A 20,357-nucleotide genomic window follows, 5' to 3' on the forward strand; every position below is an offset into this window, starting at 1 on the left:
TACTGTATAAAGTTCCACGTGAGTTTCTTTGTATAAACCAGCAAACTGGCTGAAATTTTTATATGGAAATTCAAAAATATGTAGGATAAAATTAATCTCTATATCAAAAATCTTTAGGGGAGAGGACTAGTTGTGGCATTCACTAGGAGGGTTCACTGAGGGATCCTGGAATTTTTAGTAGAGTCCTCCTGGTCTGATTGCCAGTTACACAGATGTGTTTAGAAAATGAACTAGCTCTGTACTAATGATTGATTTTATGAATGTTTTAAGAAAATCAGTGTGGGTGGAAAACTATCTCCTTAAATATGCATAAAATAGCTCTGTGAAATACACAATAAACTTTGCTTGTCTCCAGGTCAAAGTTTCTGGACCTAGAGATCAGGGTTTAACTTTAGAGCAATGTGAATCTATTACCTATTCAGAAACAAGGTCTGTAGTTTATATTTGCAAGTGTAAATTAAAGATTGTTCATCATTTATTACCATACATGAATATGGGATGGATTTTATTAAAATCAGATACTGTCATGTTGAGTAAAATGCAAATCCTGATTATGTCGCTTAAAAAGTAGTAGATAGGCAAAGAGATACCAAATAAAAAACTTTTGTTAGTTTGATAGTACATGAAATAAGATAGATTTTAACTTGATGGCTAATAAGCAGACTGGTAGTAAATGTAGTGGTTATAGCCCATTTTACAAAATGGAGAACTGAGTATAGTAGGGTAGCTAAGGGTCATAATGCTAACAAGTATGTAAAGAATAGTATAGAAACAGTCATCCATACGGTTTTAAGGCTTTGAGATGCCACTTTTATCTTATCCTACAGTATGCTTTATAGTGATTCTTGACACTGAGGATTAATTCTTAACTTTTGAAGTTTTTGTCATTTTATAACAGAACATGCTTGTGTTTTAACATGATTTAAGTACTATAAAAAGAGTATAACAGTAGTTGAAGTCACCCTTCCCTGTTTTGTTCTCATAGTCCTGCTTATCAGAGGTAAGCACTGTTAACAAATTTCTTTATAGCCTGGAACCTTATCACACATTTGAAAAATAATACTGAAAGATAAATTGGAAGCCATTTTTAACTTTGTTTGAGAATATTTTCTTTAAAAACATGGCGTTTTTAGCTTCATCATATGCTTTGTATGATGCAGTCTGAAGAAATTGACATTAAATGAAGACTTTATATTATACAGGTTTTAGAATTACTTCTTGCCTTCTGTTCAGTGACTCAGCTGCGCCACGTGCTTACTCAGATGATGTTTGAACAGTCTCCATCTGGCAATACCATTCTGGGAGGCCGTTCTAAGTGCTTAGAACCTACTGTGGCTTTGCTTCGTTGGTTGAACCAACCATTGGATGGATCAGAAAACTGTTCTGTTTTAGCTCTGGAGTTGTTCAGGGAAATATTTGAGGTAATAAAATTAGACAAATTGATTTTTCTACTTTTCATTACCCTTAACATTTTGTTTTCAAGAACATTCATAGTAAACTTCCAATTGTTCGTATACTTTTGGAAAATTATTCTGAAACAGTCACTCTAGACTTACTTGCTGCATTCAACTACCAAGTGTTTTTTCAGCCAAACTCACATTCATTACTTTTCCCTTTTTCATTGAATAGCTTCTGTATTCTTGTTTCTATTTAATAAGTAAAGGTATTGATAAGATTTGTATAGTTTTGTTGTATGGTTATACTTTTAATAGTCACATTCTGTCTTTCTCAGTAGAAGTTGTTCATTGTCCTTATTAGCTGTTGAGTTTGTAAAGATAGAATATGAGATTTAATTGAATATAAGATAGAGTGAACATGCCAGACTATATGCTATGCACTTAGGATAGAGGAAAAAAATCACCTTAGTCAATAGATTCTACTATCTCTGCAAATTAGCATTCTCTACTCTTTTCCCTGTTTTTACATTTTTTTATATTCCACTGTCTTCCTAAAGCATTTTCTTTCTCATTGGTGGATGCTTCTGAACTACAAATAAATATTTGTGTGAGTGATTACATACATTAAAGATTATGCACAAATTATCCTATTTTAACTTGATCTTGATTCTCAACAGTTTGAATATTTTTAAAAAGCTTTTGAGATTCTTGATGGAAATTATGGTTATTAACCATTAAGACCAATCTGTTATTATTTATTATAATTATTTTTAGCAAATTTGGGGGGGGTTTAGTAAATACTTAAATTATTTTGAAAAATTTTAAATCACCAGGTCTATTAAAAATGTCTTATTTGCAAAATCTTATTATTCCCTTTGAGGAAAAAAATAGCCATCATGGCCTTCAAAAAGGGATGCAAAGGTAAATTTTAAGCAGGAGATTCAAGTCAAGGAAATATTAAAGTAAATAAGACATCTAAAGAGACTGTGACAGCTGCATGATGACTGTTTTTATACTCTGTATTTCATCTTTATTTTTAATCATTGTTGACTATTAATTTTCTAGGATGCTATAGATACTGCTAACTGTTCCTCAGCTGACCGTTTTGTGACCCTTCTGTTGCCTACAATCCTTGATCAGCTTCAGTTCACAGAACAAAATCTAGATGAGGCCTTACTAAGAAAAAAATGTGAAAGGATGGTTAAGGCCATCGAAGTTTTGTTAAATATCCTTTGCTGTCATAAGTATGGAAATGATATTTTTTTTCCAGTACTGCATTACATTTTGTCTTTGTATTTTGTCATTTCCAATGATCATCTCTGTTCAGAAATATTAAAACTGAAAATTTTTAAAAGTTTCAATGAAAAGTCTCTAAGTATATAGACTTTCCCGCTTTTCTCTGTAAAATGTTTAAACTAAAGTGCATTTTAAGAAATGCTTTCTAATCTTAATTTGAAAGCATTTTTATTACAAATTGAGATTTGGAGATGCATTCTAAAATTATCTTATTACTGTCTTTTGCTTTTAATTCTAATTGTTACCCCTATATGATAAGTCCTGCCATCTTTAGTGGAGTGTATCAGTAATAAATATGTAGTTGTCATGATTTTAGCCCAGCTTTTCTTTCTTTTTTTTTAATTGTGTGTTTTAAAAATAAAAGCCTTTGGGCTGGAGTTGTGGCTCAGCGGTAGCACACTTGCCTAGCATGCTTGAGGCACTGGGTTCAATTCTCAGTACCGCATACAAATAAATAAAAATAAAGGTCCATCAACAAATGTTATCAACATAACTTTATTTTAAAAGAAAACCTTAAATACAATTAGTTTCACTTCTAACTTCATTTTTAGTTCTTTCCTGTGTTTGCTTTTTCCATATACTTAACTCTGAGTTGCTAATTAAGTGCAAATCCCATTTTTAAAATATTTAATTAATGCCCTCTCCCCCATAAGCAAATCTAACCAGATCTCTTAATTCACCTGGTCAAGTTTCTTGGTGTATAAAGGAACCAGAATATGCTCAACTTTTTACAGTACTAACTCTTAACTCTGGTTTGGTATTAGAATTATTTGAGAAACAAGAAAATTTAGACACAGGAACCTTCCAGTGAATCTGATGTAATGAAAGTAATTTTGAAACCTTAGGATTAGTGGAGATTGTATGTTCTGCGTGTTGATTTTTGTTTGTTTGTTTGATTCATCAGTGTAGGGGATTATAATATGCCACCAGATTTGAGAACCACTGCTTTACAGATTCATGTTTATTCTCCTTGACTTTAGAGATATTTGCAATTGATATACTCAGGCCTTTTCATTGAATGCCATCGTAACAGCCTCTTTTTGGTGGTAGATATTCACAGTAATTTACAATATGCAAAATGTGAGAAAATAACTTCCCTTAATTCAATAAATATTTATTGAAACGTGATCTTTGCTAAGAAAACGTGTACATCCGGTGGAGAAACACCTTTTTTAATATTTTTTTTTTTTTTTTTTAGTTGTAGTTGGACACAATACCTCCACTTTATTTATTATTATGTGGTGTTGAGGATCGAACCCAGGGCTTCGCATGTACTAGGTGAGCACTCCACCACTGAGCCACAACCCCAGCCTCCATCTTTTCTATTTTACTTTTGAGTCAGAAACTTTGTATGAGTTCTTCACTTGCCACTTACTTTAGTAGCCTCAGTTCCAGTTTTCTGTCATTGAGCAAATATAACAGTAATTATACTGGATTGCAGTGACAAATAAATAATTAATATGAAATTATTCTGTTGTATATAACTACACAAATATATAGTATATTGAGGATTTTTTGTTTGTGTCTTAACAAAACTTAACCTCTGTGTGGAGATGATACTTTGAAAATGCACATTGCAAAAATTCTGACTACTATCAAATGTACCACTCTCATAGAACAGCAGTTTACATATGGCAGAATTGACCTGGGGTTTGGAACAAAGGTAGCCGATTCTGAATTATGGTGAGTATAAGAAATTCATATTGCAAAGTGGTCAAGGGCAATAAAAATCAAAGATGTGGTGATGCTCATCTTTAAAGATCATCCTAGTGTATGTTCAGTTAACTCAAGGTATAGCAGAGAATTAAAGTATTTTTTCATAATGAATTTGTTTAAAAACATTTAACTTATAGATTGTGTACTTCTTAAGAAAATTATTAACTTCTGTGGTTTCGTTTCATTGTTTAGGGTTTTGGGTATGTGCATGTGTGATTAGCTAAGGGTCCTGCACATTCCTTTTCTGGAAATTCTTTTTTATATTGCCTCAATTGTTATTTAATATCTTCATTCATAGTTTAATGACTTTGTTCATAGGAGTTTTGTTCATAATGTTTAATGAAATATATGGGGAAAAAATGGGATAGTTTTATTTAAGATAATGAATCACTGCTGATAGTTTTTTAACAAAGACAACTTTTCTTGGCCTGTCAGGAGTTGTGGTTAAAGGTAGATTTTCACTGATAGTAAGAAGACATTCTTTTATGTTTCTTCCTCATCATGAATGAAGATAATCTAATAAAAATTATCTCTTTTTTACTTTTTATACTCTGAGAACATGGCCTAGTATAATTCTTTCACTTTGTATTGGGTATTCTTAATCACCTAAGATTACCCCCCCATTTATAATCCAGTGACAAAACTAAGAATTAAATGGGTCATATTCCAATATAGCTTAAAGGATATTGCTATTTGAGAATAGAAAAAGAAACACTGTTTAAACTTAGATTATTAATACAAGTTTGTTCTCTTTGGGTCTTGAGTTTTAAGAATATTGATCTCTAATATTTTTACTCATCAGCGGACGTAATTCCTTATCTTCTTGAGTTTTAAATACAAAGATATAGGGCAGGTGATGTAGCTTAGTGTTAGAGTGCTTGCCTAGGATGCATGAGGCCCTGAATTTAATCTCCAGTTCCATTTAAAAGGGGGGGGCGGTTGTTTGTTCATTTTCTTTAGAATTATGAACAGAAATAAGCCCAAAGAATTTTTTTAGTTATCTAATTTAAATATGACTTATGTTTAAAGCAAACTTGCTGCTGATGTAATTTTGAAAACTCTTGATTTGATGAACAAACTTAAACAGTTGGTTCCTGGTATGGAAGTAAGCTTCTACAAAATCCTTCAGGTGAGTTTAAACTTCTCAAACAGTGAAGTTGATTTATATTTAACTGATATCTAGTGAATATATTTGTTTTAATATTATAAATCTTTAAAGGATATTTATTTTAGAATTGGCCACCAGAAGACAGTTTAAAGTTAACTTTTATCAGTACTTTTAATATTCTCGTTATACTATTATTTTACATATTTTCCCCAAAACTGAACATTAAGTGCTCCTGATTTAAATGTATAGAATGTTAGTGATAATAATACTCTTCATTCTTTTCTTGTGTCATACTTGAGGATTTCTTTATGTGTTTCACTTGGCATTAGGAAAGTCGTGTTTATTTTAGATTTCGTTTTGTTTTGTTTTGATTAGGGTTGATGAGAAAGAATAGTAAGGGGACAGGAAAATGTCTATGTTATGGTTTGGATATGAGGTGTCCCCCAAAAGCTCATGTGTGAGACAGTGCAGGAAAGTTCAGAAGTAAATTATTGGGTTCTGAGAACCTTAACTTAATTGGTACATACCCATATCTGTACACTGATATGAATTAATTGGGTGGTGATGTTTGGCAGGTAAAGTGTGACTGGAGGAGGTAGGTCACTGGGAGCATGCCTTTGGGATTTATATTTTGTCCCTGCTGAGCAGAGCTTTCTCTGCCTCCTGGTTGCCATTATCCTGAACTATTTTCCTCTTCCACATCTTTTGGCTATGATGTTCTGCTTCACCTTGTGCACAGAGCTAGCCATGGACTGAACCTCTGAAACTGTGATCCAAAATAAACTTTTCCTCCTCTAAAGTGTTGTTATCAGGTCTTTTGGTCATAGCAATGAAAAGCTAACAGGAGAAGAGGACTCAATTCAATTATGAAAAAGAATAAGATTAGAAGAAGAGTGCAGAAAATAACTCACTCAGATTTCAAAACAGTAGTGTATGAATAAAAGCTCTACATGTTATCAGAAGACAATAACACCATATTTAGTTTAAATATCTAATTGGCCTTTTATTTACAGTTCTAGAATCGGGCAACATCTCGTTCTATCAAGTAAAATAAGTGTTCTCATTAGCTAGGCAAAGGGAGATTGGCTTTCTAGATAGAAAAAGTTCTAAAAAATCCAGAAACAAGAAACAAAAAGCAATTGGTCATTTTAGTTACTTGACTTAGAGGTTTTTCATCTTTTTGTTTGTATTTAAAAAGATTCAAATCAAAGTTCAGTTTGATTATGTAACATTTAGTACAAATGACTTCATTCTTATTATTTCTGATCTTCTGGGGCCTAGACCAACATTTGTTTAACAGTGTCTATTTTAATAACACCTGCCATTTATAGGTATTTAGCAAAAAATGTGTAATTAATTATTACTGTTAATGCTGAATTGTTAGTACAGTAACTTAGCAAAGATATCTCTAAAATGTGTAGAAAGGGTAGAAGCCAAAACAAACTTTAGGCACGTCCACTTACACACTTTTGAGAATATTATGTGTAAAGGCATAGAAATGATTCAGAGTTTGACTGTACCAGTTGTTGGTATAGTCTTGAGTGAGTAATTTCATCTCTCTATATTTAAATTTCCAAACTGCAAATTGGATTCTTCTTTGTGGGAGAAATTATAAAGAAAGATATCCATTGAGGGTTGTGTAATTAAAGACCTGCTGTTACCATAATTCTGTAGCACAAATTATGCTTGAGTACCTACAAGTCACCTAATGTTTTAAGTGTGAAGGAATTATATATTAATATCTTTATTAACAACGTGCCTTTTAAGGAATTGAGTCCAAAAATGTGATTTTTATGTTCTTAGGGGATGTTTTTCGTAGTGGATGATTTGGTGCTGACAGTACCAATATAAAATATTTACTAATATAGAGAACTAATACTTTATACTGTTTCAGTCATTAAACTTAAATTTTCTGATTTGAGTTCATTTGAATTTTTAATTGATAACTGCCAATTTGGACATTATTAGCCATTTTTTTCTTTCATTAAATGGTAATTAGAAAAAGTAAACAGTGATTCTAAACATTAGTAAGGTGTGAATGATATTTTAAAATTATCAAAATATTTAAGATGTAATTTTCATAGACATAATTGAAAGCATCCCAAACTTTTGCTAAATTTTTAAGCTAGTGTTCATAGTGATTGCATGACAGTGTAAATAGCTATAAACAAGTAAAGTCCATTAATGCATTCAGACATTAAATAGAGACATTTTAGAATTTGCCACTTTGCTCTAAAGACCTGACATCATATATTCTTTCTGCCTCTTATTTTCTGGTTTCTGATTTGTTTAGGATCCTCGTTTGATTACTCCTTTGGCTTTTGCTTTAACGTCAGATAATAGAGAACAAGTACAATGTGGATTGGGAATATTATTGGAAGCTGCTCCACTGCCAGACTTTCCTGCATTGGTGTGAGTTACAGTCATTTGCAATGTATCTCTTGTGCTATTGAAATGATTACTGTTTGTGCAGTAATCCTTAATATGAATAGATTATTGAATTGAAGATTTTGTGATTGTCAGTAATTTTTCATGCTATTAAAATAAAATTTTGATTCCTACAACTGAAAGGGCCAGACATGTACTCAATCATGGGAACACTAGATCCATGAAGTAAAAGATGTTATCCAGATACCATCCTTCTTTGTCTCTTACTACCTGTTTTTAAAAATGTAGTAGGTTCAGGATTCTTTTTACACTTGGATCCTACCATATTAGTTTCTTTACAGGAAGAACTTTTCCTTTCTAGTTGTTTTAAGTGAGTAGTATAAGCATAAATATCCTTGACCAGATCTGGGTTGTTGCTAAGGGGTTAGCTGTGAGAACTACATGGATTAAAAGTTATTTGGATAAGGTTGATGTAAAGGTTCCTGAAGAAAAATTCTGTGCTTTTATCAGAAAATGGAATAGACACTGGCCAGGCAAGATTTTTTCACTATGCTCACCAATTTTAAATAACAAAAAAGAATACTTGCAATGATGTTTGAAAAAATTTCAAATTGTTGTGTTGGGAGTAGTTCTCTGTAAACTAAATGGTTGCCATCAAAATGTCTACTAAAGGTCATCAAATATATGGTCATACAGGAAGCTTCTAAAGTTAACAAGATACAAATGGTCTATAAATGTAGCAACTCCATTTGGTGTTTGCTTGATTGCTTTAATAGTGTTAATATTTAAAAATTTCTCAAGCTTCAGAGGGAAGACTGCATCCACAATGAACATGGGCATCTGAACCCTCTGCCTCTGGACATGAGGTTTTCATTACCATTTTCACTATTTTGACCATCCTTGTCTTGTATTGTAGATACTTTTCTCAAAACATTCATATATGTTTACTATTTAGTGTTCTTATTTGATATTATCTTGGGCAGTTCAATAAGGCAAATTTATAGGATGGATAAGTAAGTAGGTTTTTCTGTGCATGCTTATTTATTAACCTTTAACAAACATTTGGTAAGGGCCTATTATGACTGTGTGTCAGTCTCTTTTCTGGACATTTTGACCATAGCAGTAAATTGACTGGGTTCCTGCTGTCATAAATTTACAGTATAGTCAGTGGAGAATATTTAAAAGTGAGGGTGAGTTCATTTTGTATATTTTGTTATGGGAAGGAGAGGTAGTTAATATTAATATTGCATAGGGCATTAGCAAAGGCCTGAGGAGCTCATACAAAGCCCTGAGATAGGAACAACATGGGCTTTTAAGTGGGCAGGATGGAAATCTGATTGGTGAGGACAGAGTTTAAAAAAAAAAACAAACATCAAGGACATAAAGGCCAGGTGATCTCTCTCATGGCATAAAGGTTGCTTTGAACAGTACCAATAATTTTGTAAGTCATTGCAAATAATGCACACTCACACACTAGTTCTGCAGTACCTCCAAACCAAAGATGGATGTGTTACAATGAAGGATTTAAGTGAAAAAGTAAGTTCTTTAGTAAATTTAGGACATTTCCCAAAACCCTGTTTCTTCATGCTCTCCAAAATTATTTTGAGAAGATTTAAAGATTTCTATTCAAAAAGACCCATTCTAAGGGCTGGGGTTAAAGCTCAGCGGTAGAGCGCTCGCCTCGCATGTGCAAGGCCTGGGTTCGATCCTCAGCACCACACTAAAAAAAAATAAAATAAAAGTTATTGTGTACAACTACAAAAAATCAATATTTTGAAAAAAAAAAAAAAAGTTCTAAAAGATTCCCTAATTATACATTGTTTTTTTTTTTTTAACTTTATTTTGTTATTACTTTGTTTTCTTTTTGACTCTCATTCAGACTTGGAGAAAGTATAGCAGCAAATAATGCATATAGACAACAGGAAACAGAACATATGCCCAGGAGAATGCCTTTGCAGTCATTAAGTCACAGTTTTCCAACATCAGTAAAGTGTTTAACACCTCCCCTTTTGAAAGATAATGTTCCTGGGTTGAACATTGAGGAATTAATAGAGAAACTTCAATCTGGAGTAATGGTGAGTGATAACAATATTAAATGGGATGATGCCTGGTATCTCCCAGCTAAAAATTACCTCTAATGGTAACATTTATTTAAATAACCTTAGATGTTCATTTCATCACTGAAACTTTCTTTTGACATAAGAAGTATATTATTGTGGAAATTTTGAAAGGACAGGAACAGAAATCAGTCATAAAATTTTAGCATTTATTAACACAATTATCAGTCCTTCCTAGTCCCCTTTCTACCATGCAGCCAGCTTAAGAAATAGTTTTAAAGTTGCCATAAGCTTATCAAATCTTTCCTCCTTCTCTTCCTCCTTACTCCCCACCAAGTTAGTGACCCACCTTATGTAATTTTTTAAAAAATTTTAACATATATGATAGCAGAATGCATTATAATTCTTATTACATATGTATACCACAATTTTTCATATCTCTGGTTGTATACAAAGTATATTCACACCAATTCGTTTCTTCATACATGTACTTTGGATAATAATGTCCATCACATTCCACTGTCATTTCTAACCCCATGCCCCTCCCTTCCTCTCCCACCCCTCTGCCCTATCTAGAGTTCCTCTGTTCCTCCCATGCTCCCCCTCCCTGCGCCACTATGAATCAGCCTCCTTATATCAGAGAAAACATTTGGCATTTCTGTTTTTGGGGATTGGCTAATTTCACTTAGCATTATCTCCAACGCCATCCATTTACCTGCAAATGCCATGATTTTATTTTCTTTTATTGCTGAGTAATATTATATTGTGTATATATGCCACATTTTTTTTTTTTTTATCCATTCATCTACTGAGGGGCAACTAGGTTGGTTCCACAGTTTAGCTATTGTGAATTGTGCTGCTATAAACATTGATGTGGCTATGTCCCTGTAGTATGCTGTTTTTAAGTCCTTTGGGTATAGACTAAGGAGAGGGATAGCTGGGTCAAATTATGGTTCCATTCCCAGTTTTCCAAGAAATCTCCATACTGCTTTCCATATTGGCTGCACCAATTTGCAGTCCCCCCAGCAGTGTATGAGTATATCTTTTTCCCCATATGCTCACCAACACTTATTGTTGTTTATCTTCATAATAGCTGCCCTTCTGACTGGAGTGAGATGAAACCTTAGGGTAGTTTTGATTTGCATTTCTCTAATTGCTAGTGATGATGAACTTTTTAAATTTTTGTTGATTGATTGTATATCCTCTTCTGAGAAGTGTCTGTTCATGTTCTTGGCCCATTTATTGATTGGGTTATTTGTTTTTTTGGTGCTTAGGTTTTTTCATTTCTTTATATACACTAGAGATTAGTACTGTATCTGATGTGTGAGGGGTAAAGATTTGCTCTCAAGATGTAGGCTCTCTATTCACCTCACAGATTGTTTCTTTTGCTGAGAAGAAACTTTTTAGTTTGAATCTATCCTATTTATTGATTCTTGATTTTAATTCTTGCACCAAAGGTGTCCTATTGTAGCATATGTGCTGCCGAAGCAAACATCTGATATAACATTCTTTTATTTTTCTTTGTTATTCATCATTAAGTTTTAATGATTTAATTGTGAAGTAGAAATTTATTTTATGATTTTTGTCATGTTAACAATTTTCTGATTTTGAATCTAAAAACTTAGGTCAAGGATCAGATAAATGATGTGAGAATATCTGATATAATGGATGTTTATGAGATGAAACTCTCCACATTAGCTGTGAGTACAAGCTTATTTTAACTATTTCTGAAAAGTTTTAATAGTTGTTTTGGAAATTGATAAAAATTAATGATGTTTTTGTAACAGTCCAAGGAAAGCAGATTACAAGATCTCTTGGAAGCCAAAGCTCTAGCTCTTGCACAAGCTGATAGACTGATTGCTCAGTATCGCTGTCAGAGAACTCAAGCTGAAACAGAGGTATGTGCGGATATAAAGACGTGTCTGGTTAGTAGAAAATTTAATGAATGAAGTAAATCATATGCACGATATTATATTTTTATTACTATAATCAAAATGTATTTTCCTGAGGATTTGATGCATCTACTCCACTTTGAAACTTTCTTCCCTTTAATTATGGTTAAGTCGGGCTGGGGATGTGGCTCAAGCGGTAGCGTGCTCGCCTGGCATGCGTGCGGCCCCGGTTCGATCCTCAGCATCACATACAAACAAAAATGTTGTGTCCGCCGAAAACTAAAAAATAAATATTAAAAATTCTCTCTCTCTCTCTTTAAAAAAAAATAATTATTATGTTTAAGTCTATCTTTTGATTTTGTTTTCTATCTAATTGATATTCTTTATGTATTTTTTGGTTTTAACCATTATTAAAATGTTAGTGTTCCCAATTTATGGCAAGTACAGATTTTTTTTTCCTGTGCTGTATTTAGAGCTTCCTATACAGCTACATTTAAGTGTACAGCAAATATTTAAAACTAATCATAACTAGTAGTGAATTAATCACCTTTCCCTTTAAAAAACGTTTTTCTTGGGCTGGGGTTGTGGCTAAGTGGTAGAGTGCTTGCCTTGCACCTGTGAGGCACTGGGTTCAATCCTCAGCACCACATACAAATACATAATTAAAATAAAGGAATTCTGTCCATCCTCAACTTAAAAAATTATTTTAAAAAACCATAAAATCAAGTCCTGTTGATTCTACCTCCTAAAAATTACACTCTTCTGCCTATGTCTGTTCCTAATTCTGTTTACTATAGGTCAATTCCTTTTTGTTTTTCATAGGAAGAGTCACAACAGAATCTCTAATTTAGAGTCCTCCTGCCTGAGTCTAGTACTCTATTTTCAGCTACCCTCTACACTTCAGCCAAAGTTGTTTCCTGTGTTTGGTTCTGCCCTTCTTCACCCCACCCCTAGAGATCTCTGAAGCAAAAATCTGATTATCCCTTCTGTGCTGAATATCCTTCACAATAGCTGCCATTGCTCTCAGAATATCATTGATTGTTCTTAGTGTAGCATATAAGGATTACAACTACTTCCTAATCCATATCTAGCGCTTCTTCTTATTTAGTGAAGTCAACCATATTAGACTACTTTGCATTTTCTAAAACTTACCATACTTTTGTGTTTCCTTGTCTTTGTAATTTCTGTCTCCTGTGTAGAACAACTTCTCTTTCTTTGCCTGACTCCTTATAGTCTTCAGATTGCAATTTAAATACCTCTATTTCCCAGAATTCTGCTATGATCTTTTCCAACCCATTCGTGTGTTTGCCTATTCTTTTACTGTGTATCAATGCTGTGCTTAATAATATTTCTCACATTATGTGCAAATACCATTATCTTCCCCTTACTTGGGACATTGGAGATTTTGTGCACCTCCAAGCCATACATAGCACATATTTAGCATATGGTAGATGCTTGGTAAGTTTGATACTGGTTATGTACAAATATATATAAGATGTATACAATATAGGTCAGAATTTAATTCAGTAATATGAAATTCCCATCAGTCACAAATCTACACAATTTAATTTTATTTGTAATGAATTATTATAAAGTTGTTTGGATTTTTAAAGGCAGTAAAAGCAGTGACACATAAAAATACCTTTATGATATTTTCAGATTAAAGGCATTCTAAAAAATATGGAGAAATATAGGTTTGGGTGTGTGTGTGTGTGTGTGTGTATGCTATTTTAGCATGGCTTTATTTGTCTTAACTAGTATATTGAACTTAAGTGTAAATATAAAAAAATAATGATATTGAAATAATTTGTTTCCATCTTTTCTCCTAGTGCATTCTTACATTCTATGTCTATTGGACATGTCTTGCATTTTATTAGAAAATTTAATATTTGGGTGCGCTCAATGGTAGCACACTTGCCCTGGCATGTGTGAGGCACTGGATTCCATCCTCAGCACCACATATAAATTAATAAATAGGTAAATAAAGATTAAAAAAGAAAATTTAATATTTTATTCGTGTACTAGAAATGTTTATCATAAAAACAACACTAATTCATATTACTTTTTTATAGTCTGTGTCATAAAAACGAGTAGGATATAGGTTTTTATTTGGCATTTGAAAATAAGTAGTATTTTTAAGGCTAGAAGGGTAGGGATAATTCATTTCTCATTTTAGTTACTTTTATCCTTTAATGTTTCATGTCACTTATTAAATATTGCTATGTTCTTGAGTATGCCACCTTAATTTTAAGTATTAAGGATCTGTGATGTAACTAAGGTCTTATTCTTAATTCTTACATGAAATGGAAGAACTGACATATGCAACTAGTAGTTTATTTTTAATGGCTATCCTTTAATTGTAGCTACAACTACTTTTATTTATTTATTTATTTTAATGTGGTACCGAGGATCGAACCCAGTGCCTCACAAGTGCTAGGCAAGCACTCTACCACTGAATCACAACCCCAGCCCCTATAGCTACTTTTATGTTAAATTTTTGTTCATTTCCTTTAGCCTGGTCATCTGAAATTGTTTTTATGAGAATGACTTACTAAATATAAAACTATAATAATACAGTTGAACATTCCTAATGCAAAATTCTGAAATCCAAAATGCTTCATAATCCAAAGGAAAATTTCTTACCATGAAACTTTTTATTTTGTTTACAAAATTGTTAACATATTCTATAAAATTGCCTTCAGAGTATCTATGTAAGGTGTATTTGAAAGAAATGAATTTTGTTTTTAGATAGAGCCCTATCCCCAGGATACTTCATTATGTATATACACATAATCCAGAATTCTGAAGAATCTGAAATCTGAAACACTTTTTTTCCAAGCATTGGGGATAGGAATACTCACCCTGTGTCTTATTTATTAAAAATACAGTTGAGTAATAAGTATATATATGATTAATGCAACTCTCTATAGTCAGTAGATACTGACTTATTTGATACTGGGTGAATCTTTTAAATCATGGATAGCTAAGCAATATAATCATTGAATGAACTTAGTTGTCGTAATTAGTATTAGGTTGAACCATGTCATTTTTTCATTTCTGCAGGTCAAAAAGTAGTTGTATATTGGCAATTTCATAACATTTAACATAATATCACAGAGATTTGATGTTGGTATTTAATTCATCTCTTAATGACCTTAAATTATATGCACTGAGATGTATGACTATAGATCTCTAGAATAAGTTCTTATAGGTGAATTGCTGTGTATAAATTCTTAATGGACCTCATTGTACACGTGATTTGTTAACTGAAATGTTATGGATGATACATAGTTATATATAAATGATAGTCTGCTGTTTTCTTTTAAGGCACGAACACTTGCTGGTATGTTAAGAGAAGTTGAAAGAAAAAATGAAGAACTTAGTGTATTACTGAAGTCACAACAAGTTGAGTCAGAAAGAGCCCAGAGTGATATCGAGCATCTCTTTCAGCATAATAGGAAGTTAGAGACTGTGGCCGAAGAACATGAAATACTGACAAAATCTTACATGGAACTTCTTCATAGGTAAATAAGGTTTCCGTCCAAGGTTACAACCTAGAATGAACACACTATATTTTTTTCTGTGATACTAAGATTCTTTTGCAAGCATTTCATATATTTTGCTTACCCCATAAAATAAGTAGTTATCAAGAAACTTGAGTCATGGTGAAATGAACTATTGCTTCCTCAAACTCATTAGTAAATTTGGAAATAGAATATAGATGTCCTTTATTTCTTTGCAGTTAACTTTGCTTCTTTTATTCATATAGTCACCAATCATATGGGATGTAAGCTCCATAAGGACAAATTTCTTTGCTTTTTTTGGTCACTGAAAAATCCGTAAAGCCTAGAATGGTGCTTGATTCATATATAATTAAGCACCTCATTAATTGTTGAATGAACTTAGTTGTTGCAATTATCATCAGGTCAAACCATATGAGTTGTCATTTCTGCAGTTCAAAAAATAGTTGTATGTTGGTAGTTTCCTAACTTTCAACCTTAATAGCAGAGAGATTTGGTTGTGTTTAATTCATCTCTTAATGATGTTAAGTTATATGTATTTTCTTGTATGACTACAGATCTGTAGAGTAAGTTTTGTAGGTGAATTACTGGAGTATATACATTTTAAAATTTTGACAGATATTTTCAGATTTATATCTAAAAAGGTTATACACAACAATTCATCTATAAGAACTTCTAGAGATCTATAGTCATATAATTCTTATTCCTACTAATAAAAGTTTTGATTATTTTTTTCCTCCCTTGTCAAACTTTCAGACCATTTTTAAAACTTCTGAATTTCCAGGAAGACCAGGAACTATTATGTGTATTCTAGCAAACAATAAAAATGAAAACATTCTGAGGAACTTTTTTTTTAAACTTATTTTAAAATTGTGTTAATACAGATGTAGAAATTTTTAACTTTGCAAGGTTCTTTGGTTTATTTGCCTATCAATAAAAGTAATGGAAGTTGTGATGACTAATTCATTTCTAAACAGGGTAGTTTCCCCCAACAACTTTTGAGACACCACTGATAACATGCACTCTGTGTTAAATCAGATTAACATGTAAGAATGTAAGCTGTGGTCCAAAAGAAATACATGGTTTCTGGGACCTACTTGTGGCCACCAAAAGTAAAACTTCAGTTGCCATGTAGGTAATAAAGGGAAGCTAATTGTTAGGGAGTGTTCATTTTAATTATCAGGAGTATCTGAAGGTATTCAAATTCAATAAAAGTATTCAAATTCATATTGGTAAGAACTCTGTGATAGATCGATGAAATCTTTTTTTCTTTTTCTTTTTTTTCTTTTTTTGAGTGTGAAAGAGTAAGATTCAAGCAAGAGGAAAAGAAATAGTTCTCACAGAGAGAGAAGGGTTTTAATAGGAGGTTACCACAGATGAAATATTTCTGTTGGCCACATTTGGCCAGTGCCACCCATTTTTGTTGGTTAGGGTTTTTTAGTTGTTTTAATCTTTTTACTGTGACCTGCTTGTGTCCACCAAAAATAAAACTTCTTTAGTGGCTAAGTAACTAAAACTTTTAGTAGGTAAACTAAAACTATATCCATAAAATAAGGCTAATGTCTCACATATTTCTTTTTTTCTTTCTTTTTTTTTTTTTTTTAGTACTAGGGATTGAACTCAGGGGCACTCAACCACTAAGCCACATCCCCAGCCCTATTTTGTATTTTATTTAGAGAAAGGGTCTCACTGAGCTGCTTAGTGCCTAGCTGTTGCTGAGGACTGGCTTTGAAATTGGGATCCTCCTGCCTCCTGCATCAGCCTCCCAAGCTGCTGGGATTACAGGCTTGTACCACCACACCCAGCTTGTCTCACATATTTCTATTTCATATTAATTTTTAACCACATCAGTCAACCTGAACATATCTTTACTGTCTTAGAGTTCATTGAAATCGGTTTGTTCATAACATTCCTCTTATTAGTACTATTTTTTCCATTGTGTTTTCTTTCATAAAGTTACCAATTCATTGTCATTTCAGAAATGAAACTACTGAACAGAAGAATAAAGATTTGGAGATCACATGTGATTCTCTGAATAAACAAATTGAGACAGTGAAAAAGTTGAATGAGTCACTCAAGCAACAAAATGAAAAGTAAAATTTCTTTATTCTAATATCTTATATATTCTAGTTGGGATTTTACAAAAGAAAAATATATATTTGGCAGATTTCACAAGTAATTATGGTTCTTGTGTTATTTTCTGGGGAAATACTTGGGAACAAAATGTCACAAATAATATGGTCCAATGGTTTTTCTTTTATAACTTCAGAACTATTACCCAGTTGCTAGAGAAAGAAGAACAGAGAAAAGAAGTCCAAAACCAGTTAGTAGATAGAGAATGTAAATTAGCAAGTAAGTAACTTCTTGTTTAATACATTGCCTATTTTTAGCATGTTTTGCATTGGAAGAAATGCATGTGTGGCTTCTTTTACTTTTTAATTACTTTTTACTTCTCAACTTTTTTAAACCTTAAATGAGAATCACAACTTCCCTTTTCTTTTTGTAATATTTCATAGAAGTAGTTTCCTTAGCTTGATCCAAGTTGAAAAGACTAATATATATATATATATATATATATATATATATATATATATATATATATATATATATATATATTTAAATCTAGGGGTACAAGAAATAATTTCCTTTTAAAAATTTTAAGAGTCATAACAGCAGGTGGCAGTGCTAGGTAACTTTTAGCTTCTAGTTTCTTAATGCTGCATCTGTGAAATGATGTATAAAAACATTTTGTTCTAACTCACTTGCCTTAGAGCACAGAAACATAACTATATAATTTTTCATGGTTTTCTTCCCCCTGTTTTTTCTCCTAACCCTTATGCTCTTGAGAGTTGTTCTTCCTGTCTTTGATGTATAATATATTTATATTCATAACAGGAAATAGGGAATGGAATGGAATGAATACTTGGTAATTTCTGTACTAACAGTGGAAGAGTTTCATGGTAATTTCTATTCAGCAAATTCTGTAAAAACATGTATTTGCAGCAAGATATCTCTCTCTCTTTTTTTTTTTTTTTTTTTTTTTTTAATAATTGTAGTTGGACACAATATCTTTATTTTATTTATTTTTATGTAGTGCTGAGGATCAAACCCAGGGCTTCATACATGTTAGGCGAGCACTTTACAGCTGAGCCCCAGCCCCAGCAAGATATCTCTTTATCTTACTCATTGCTTTTTTTTTTTTTTTTTTTTTGCTTTTATAATAGTTACTAATGCTTTTTAAGGTAATATCAGTATAAGACCAATGAATATATAAATGAATACATAGCTGGTGTTTGTTTGTTTTAAGATTTGCATCAAAAAACAAAAGCACAAGAAGAAAAGATTAAAGTCTTACAAAAGGAAAGGGAAGATAAGGAAGAATCCATTGATATCCTTAGGAAAGAATTAAACAGAACAGAACAGATAAGAAAAGAGTTGAGCATTAAGGTAAGACTTCTTTGCATTTGAAAAGGATAAATTTATGTTCTGTTTTATTAGTAATTTTGTTTAAAAGATATTAGGATTTCAAAGCCATTTGACTGTCACTTGTTATAAGGGCTCTCTAACACTGTTTTTCATAAAATCATCAAACATTTATTGAATGTATACTGCATACCAGCACTTAACAGCTTTCAAGTGTTCAAAAAATATAGAAAGGGATTCCTGGTTCTTGATGTCATATGCAAGTACTTATATTTCTACTTATAATCTTCCTTCATAGCGATTTAGAACTTTGTAATTTGCAAAGGACACAACATTTTTTTCTTAATTGTCTTCAGATTAACAAATGTTGTAGTAATACTTTAATATTAATACATGTAATTTAAAAATGAAAAAATGAAGTCTGAAGTAACAGAATCATGGTCATAAATATTCCAAAAATAAAAATAGTGCTCTTTCTATTTTATGGTCACTCAACTTGAGTGTTAGCCATGAATTATTCTCTCTGGCCAATTATGTTACCACCTATTATAAACCATGAGTAATAGGAGAGACATAAAATTTAATACCACTTTTACATTTTTTGTTGTCTGCCTTAATGCATTTTTTAGTAATTTTTAATGTAGTAGTATATAGTAGTTTCTGCAAAACTTTAGCTGCTAGCTATTGACTTAAAAAGATAAGTTGAAAGTATTTTCCTAATTTACATTATATTATTACTTATCTTTACCATATAATTTGTCTAACTGCAATATAATACACATTATATTGTTATCTTGAAATGGTTGTCTTACACACAAATGAAAAATAAAGGATCTTAAAATACCTAAAGATAAATCATACTAAGCTATTTTTCTTCTCAATTTTCATTTTCTCCTACCCCCTTCCCCAATTCCATAGGCTTCCTCCCTAGAGGTTCAAAAGGCTCAATTAGAAGGTCGTTTGGAAGAAAAAGAAAATTTGGTGAAACTTCAACAAGAAGAGTTGAACAAACACTCTCATATGATAGCAATGATTCACAGTTTAAGTGGTGGAAAAATAAGTCCAGAAACTGTAAATCTTAGTATATAGACATCATGGCATTTTGGAATTTGTAATAATGATAATTTGGGTGTATTTATGTATTGGAGGGGGGTGGTTAAAGGAGGTTACTTGTGACTCCAAAACAATGGGAAATTATTATCTAGTTAATAATTTAGTAAAAATCATAATTTGATGCATGTTTTATTTGGTGTTTTGAATTATAATTTTTTTTAAACTTTTCTGTTTTTGGCTTTTATTGCTTAAAGCTTTCTTTGCTTGTTACATTAGAGTATTCTTAAGAAACCTGCATTATAGTCTTTCTAAACTACTCTTTTCCTTGTCTACTCTCATTTGTGATTACAGTCATGGGTCACTTAACAAGGATACATTTTGATAAATACCTAATTAAGTGATTTGTTCATTGTGAGAACATCATAGATCATATTTACACAAACTAAGATAGCTAAGACATCACTAGGCAATATCATTTATGGGACTACCATGGTAAATGTGGTCTG

General features: G+C 32.0%; 1 protein-coding gene across 4 annotated transcripts in view; it reads left to right on the plus strand.

The window, feature by feature from the left end:
• Cip2a (cellular inhibitor of PP2A) overlaps positions 1-20,032 on the plus strand; it is a 35,373-nt gene extending 15,341 nt beyond the window's left edge. For 2 of the 4 annotated variants that reach the window (XM_071615822.1, XM_071615825.1), the window contains 14 exons: positions 1,203-1,421; positions 2,463-2,641; positions 3,892-3,971; positions 4,247-4,376; positions 5,439-5,538; positions 7,811-7,929; positions 9,785-9,980; positions 11,588-11,662; positions 11,750-11,860; positions 15,182-15,378; positions 17,355-17,468; positions 17,645-17,727; positions 18,683-18,822; positions 19,717-20,032. In XM_071615822.1, the coding sequence (XP_071471923.1) occupies positions 1,203-1,421; positions 2,463-2,641; positions 3,892-3,971; positions 4,247-4,376; positions 5,439-5,538; positions 7,811-7,929; positions 9,785-9,980; positions 11,588-11,662; positions 11,750-11,860; positions 15,182-15,378; positions 17,355-17,468; positions 17,645-17,727; positions 18,683-18,822; positions 19,717-19,887 (1,914 nt within the window). In that variant the 3' untranslated portion in view covers positions 19,888-20,032. Of the gene's footprint in view, positions 1-1,202; positions 1,422-2,462; positions 2,642-3,891; positions 3,972-4,234; positions 4,377-5,438; positions 5,539-7,810; positions 7,930-9,784; positions 9,981-11,587; positions 11,663-11,749; positions 11,861-15,181; positions 15,379-17,354; positions 17,469-17,644; positions 17,728-18,682; positions 18,823-19,716 lie in introns of all 4 variants that reach the window. The other 2 variants (XM_071615824.1, XM_027943206.3) reach the window with 2 other exon arrangements.
• Positions 20,033-20,357: the final 325 nt, after the last annotated feature.

The sequence above is a fragment of the Marmota flaviventris genome, chromosome 8 (genome assembly GCF_047511675.1).
Source record: "Marmota flaviventris isolate mMarFla1 chromosome 8, mMarFla1.hap1, whole genome shotgun sequence".
Classification (NCBI taxonomy): Eukaryota; Metazoa; Chordata; class Mammalia; order Rodentia; family Sciuridae; genus Marmota; species Marmota flaviventris.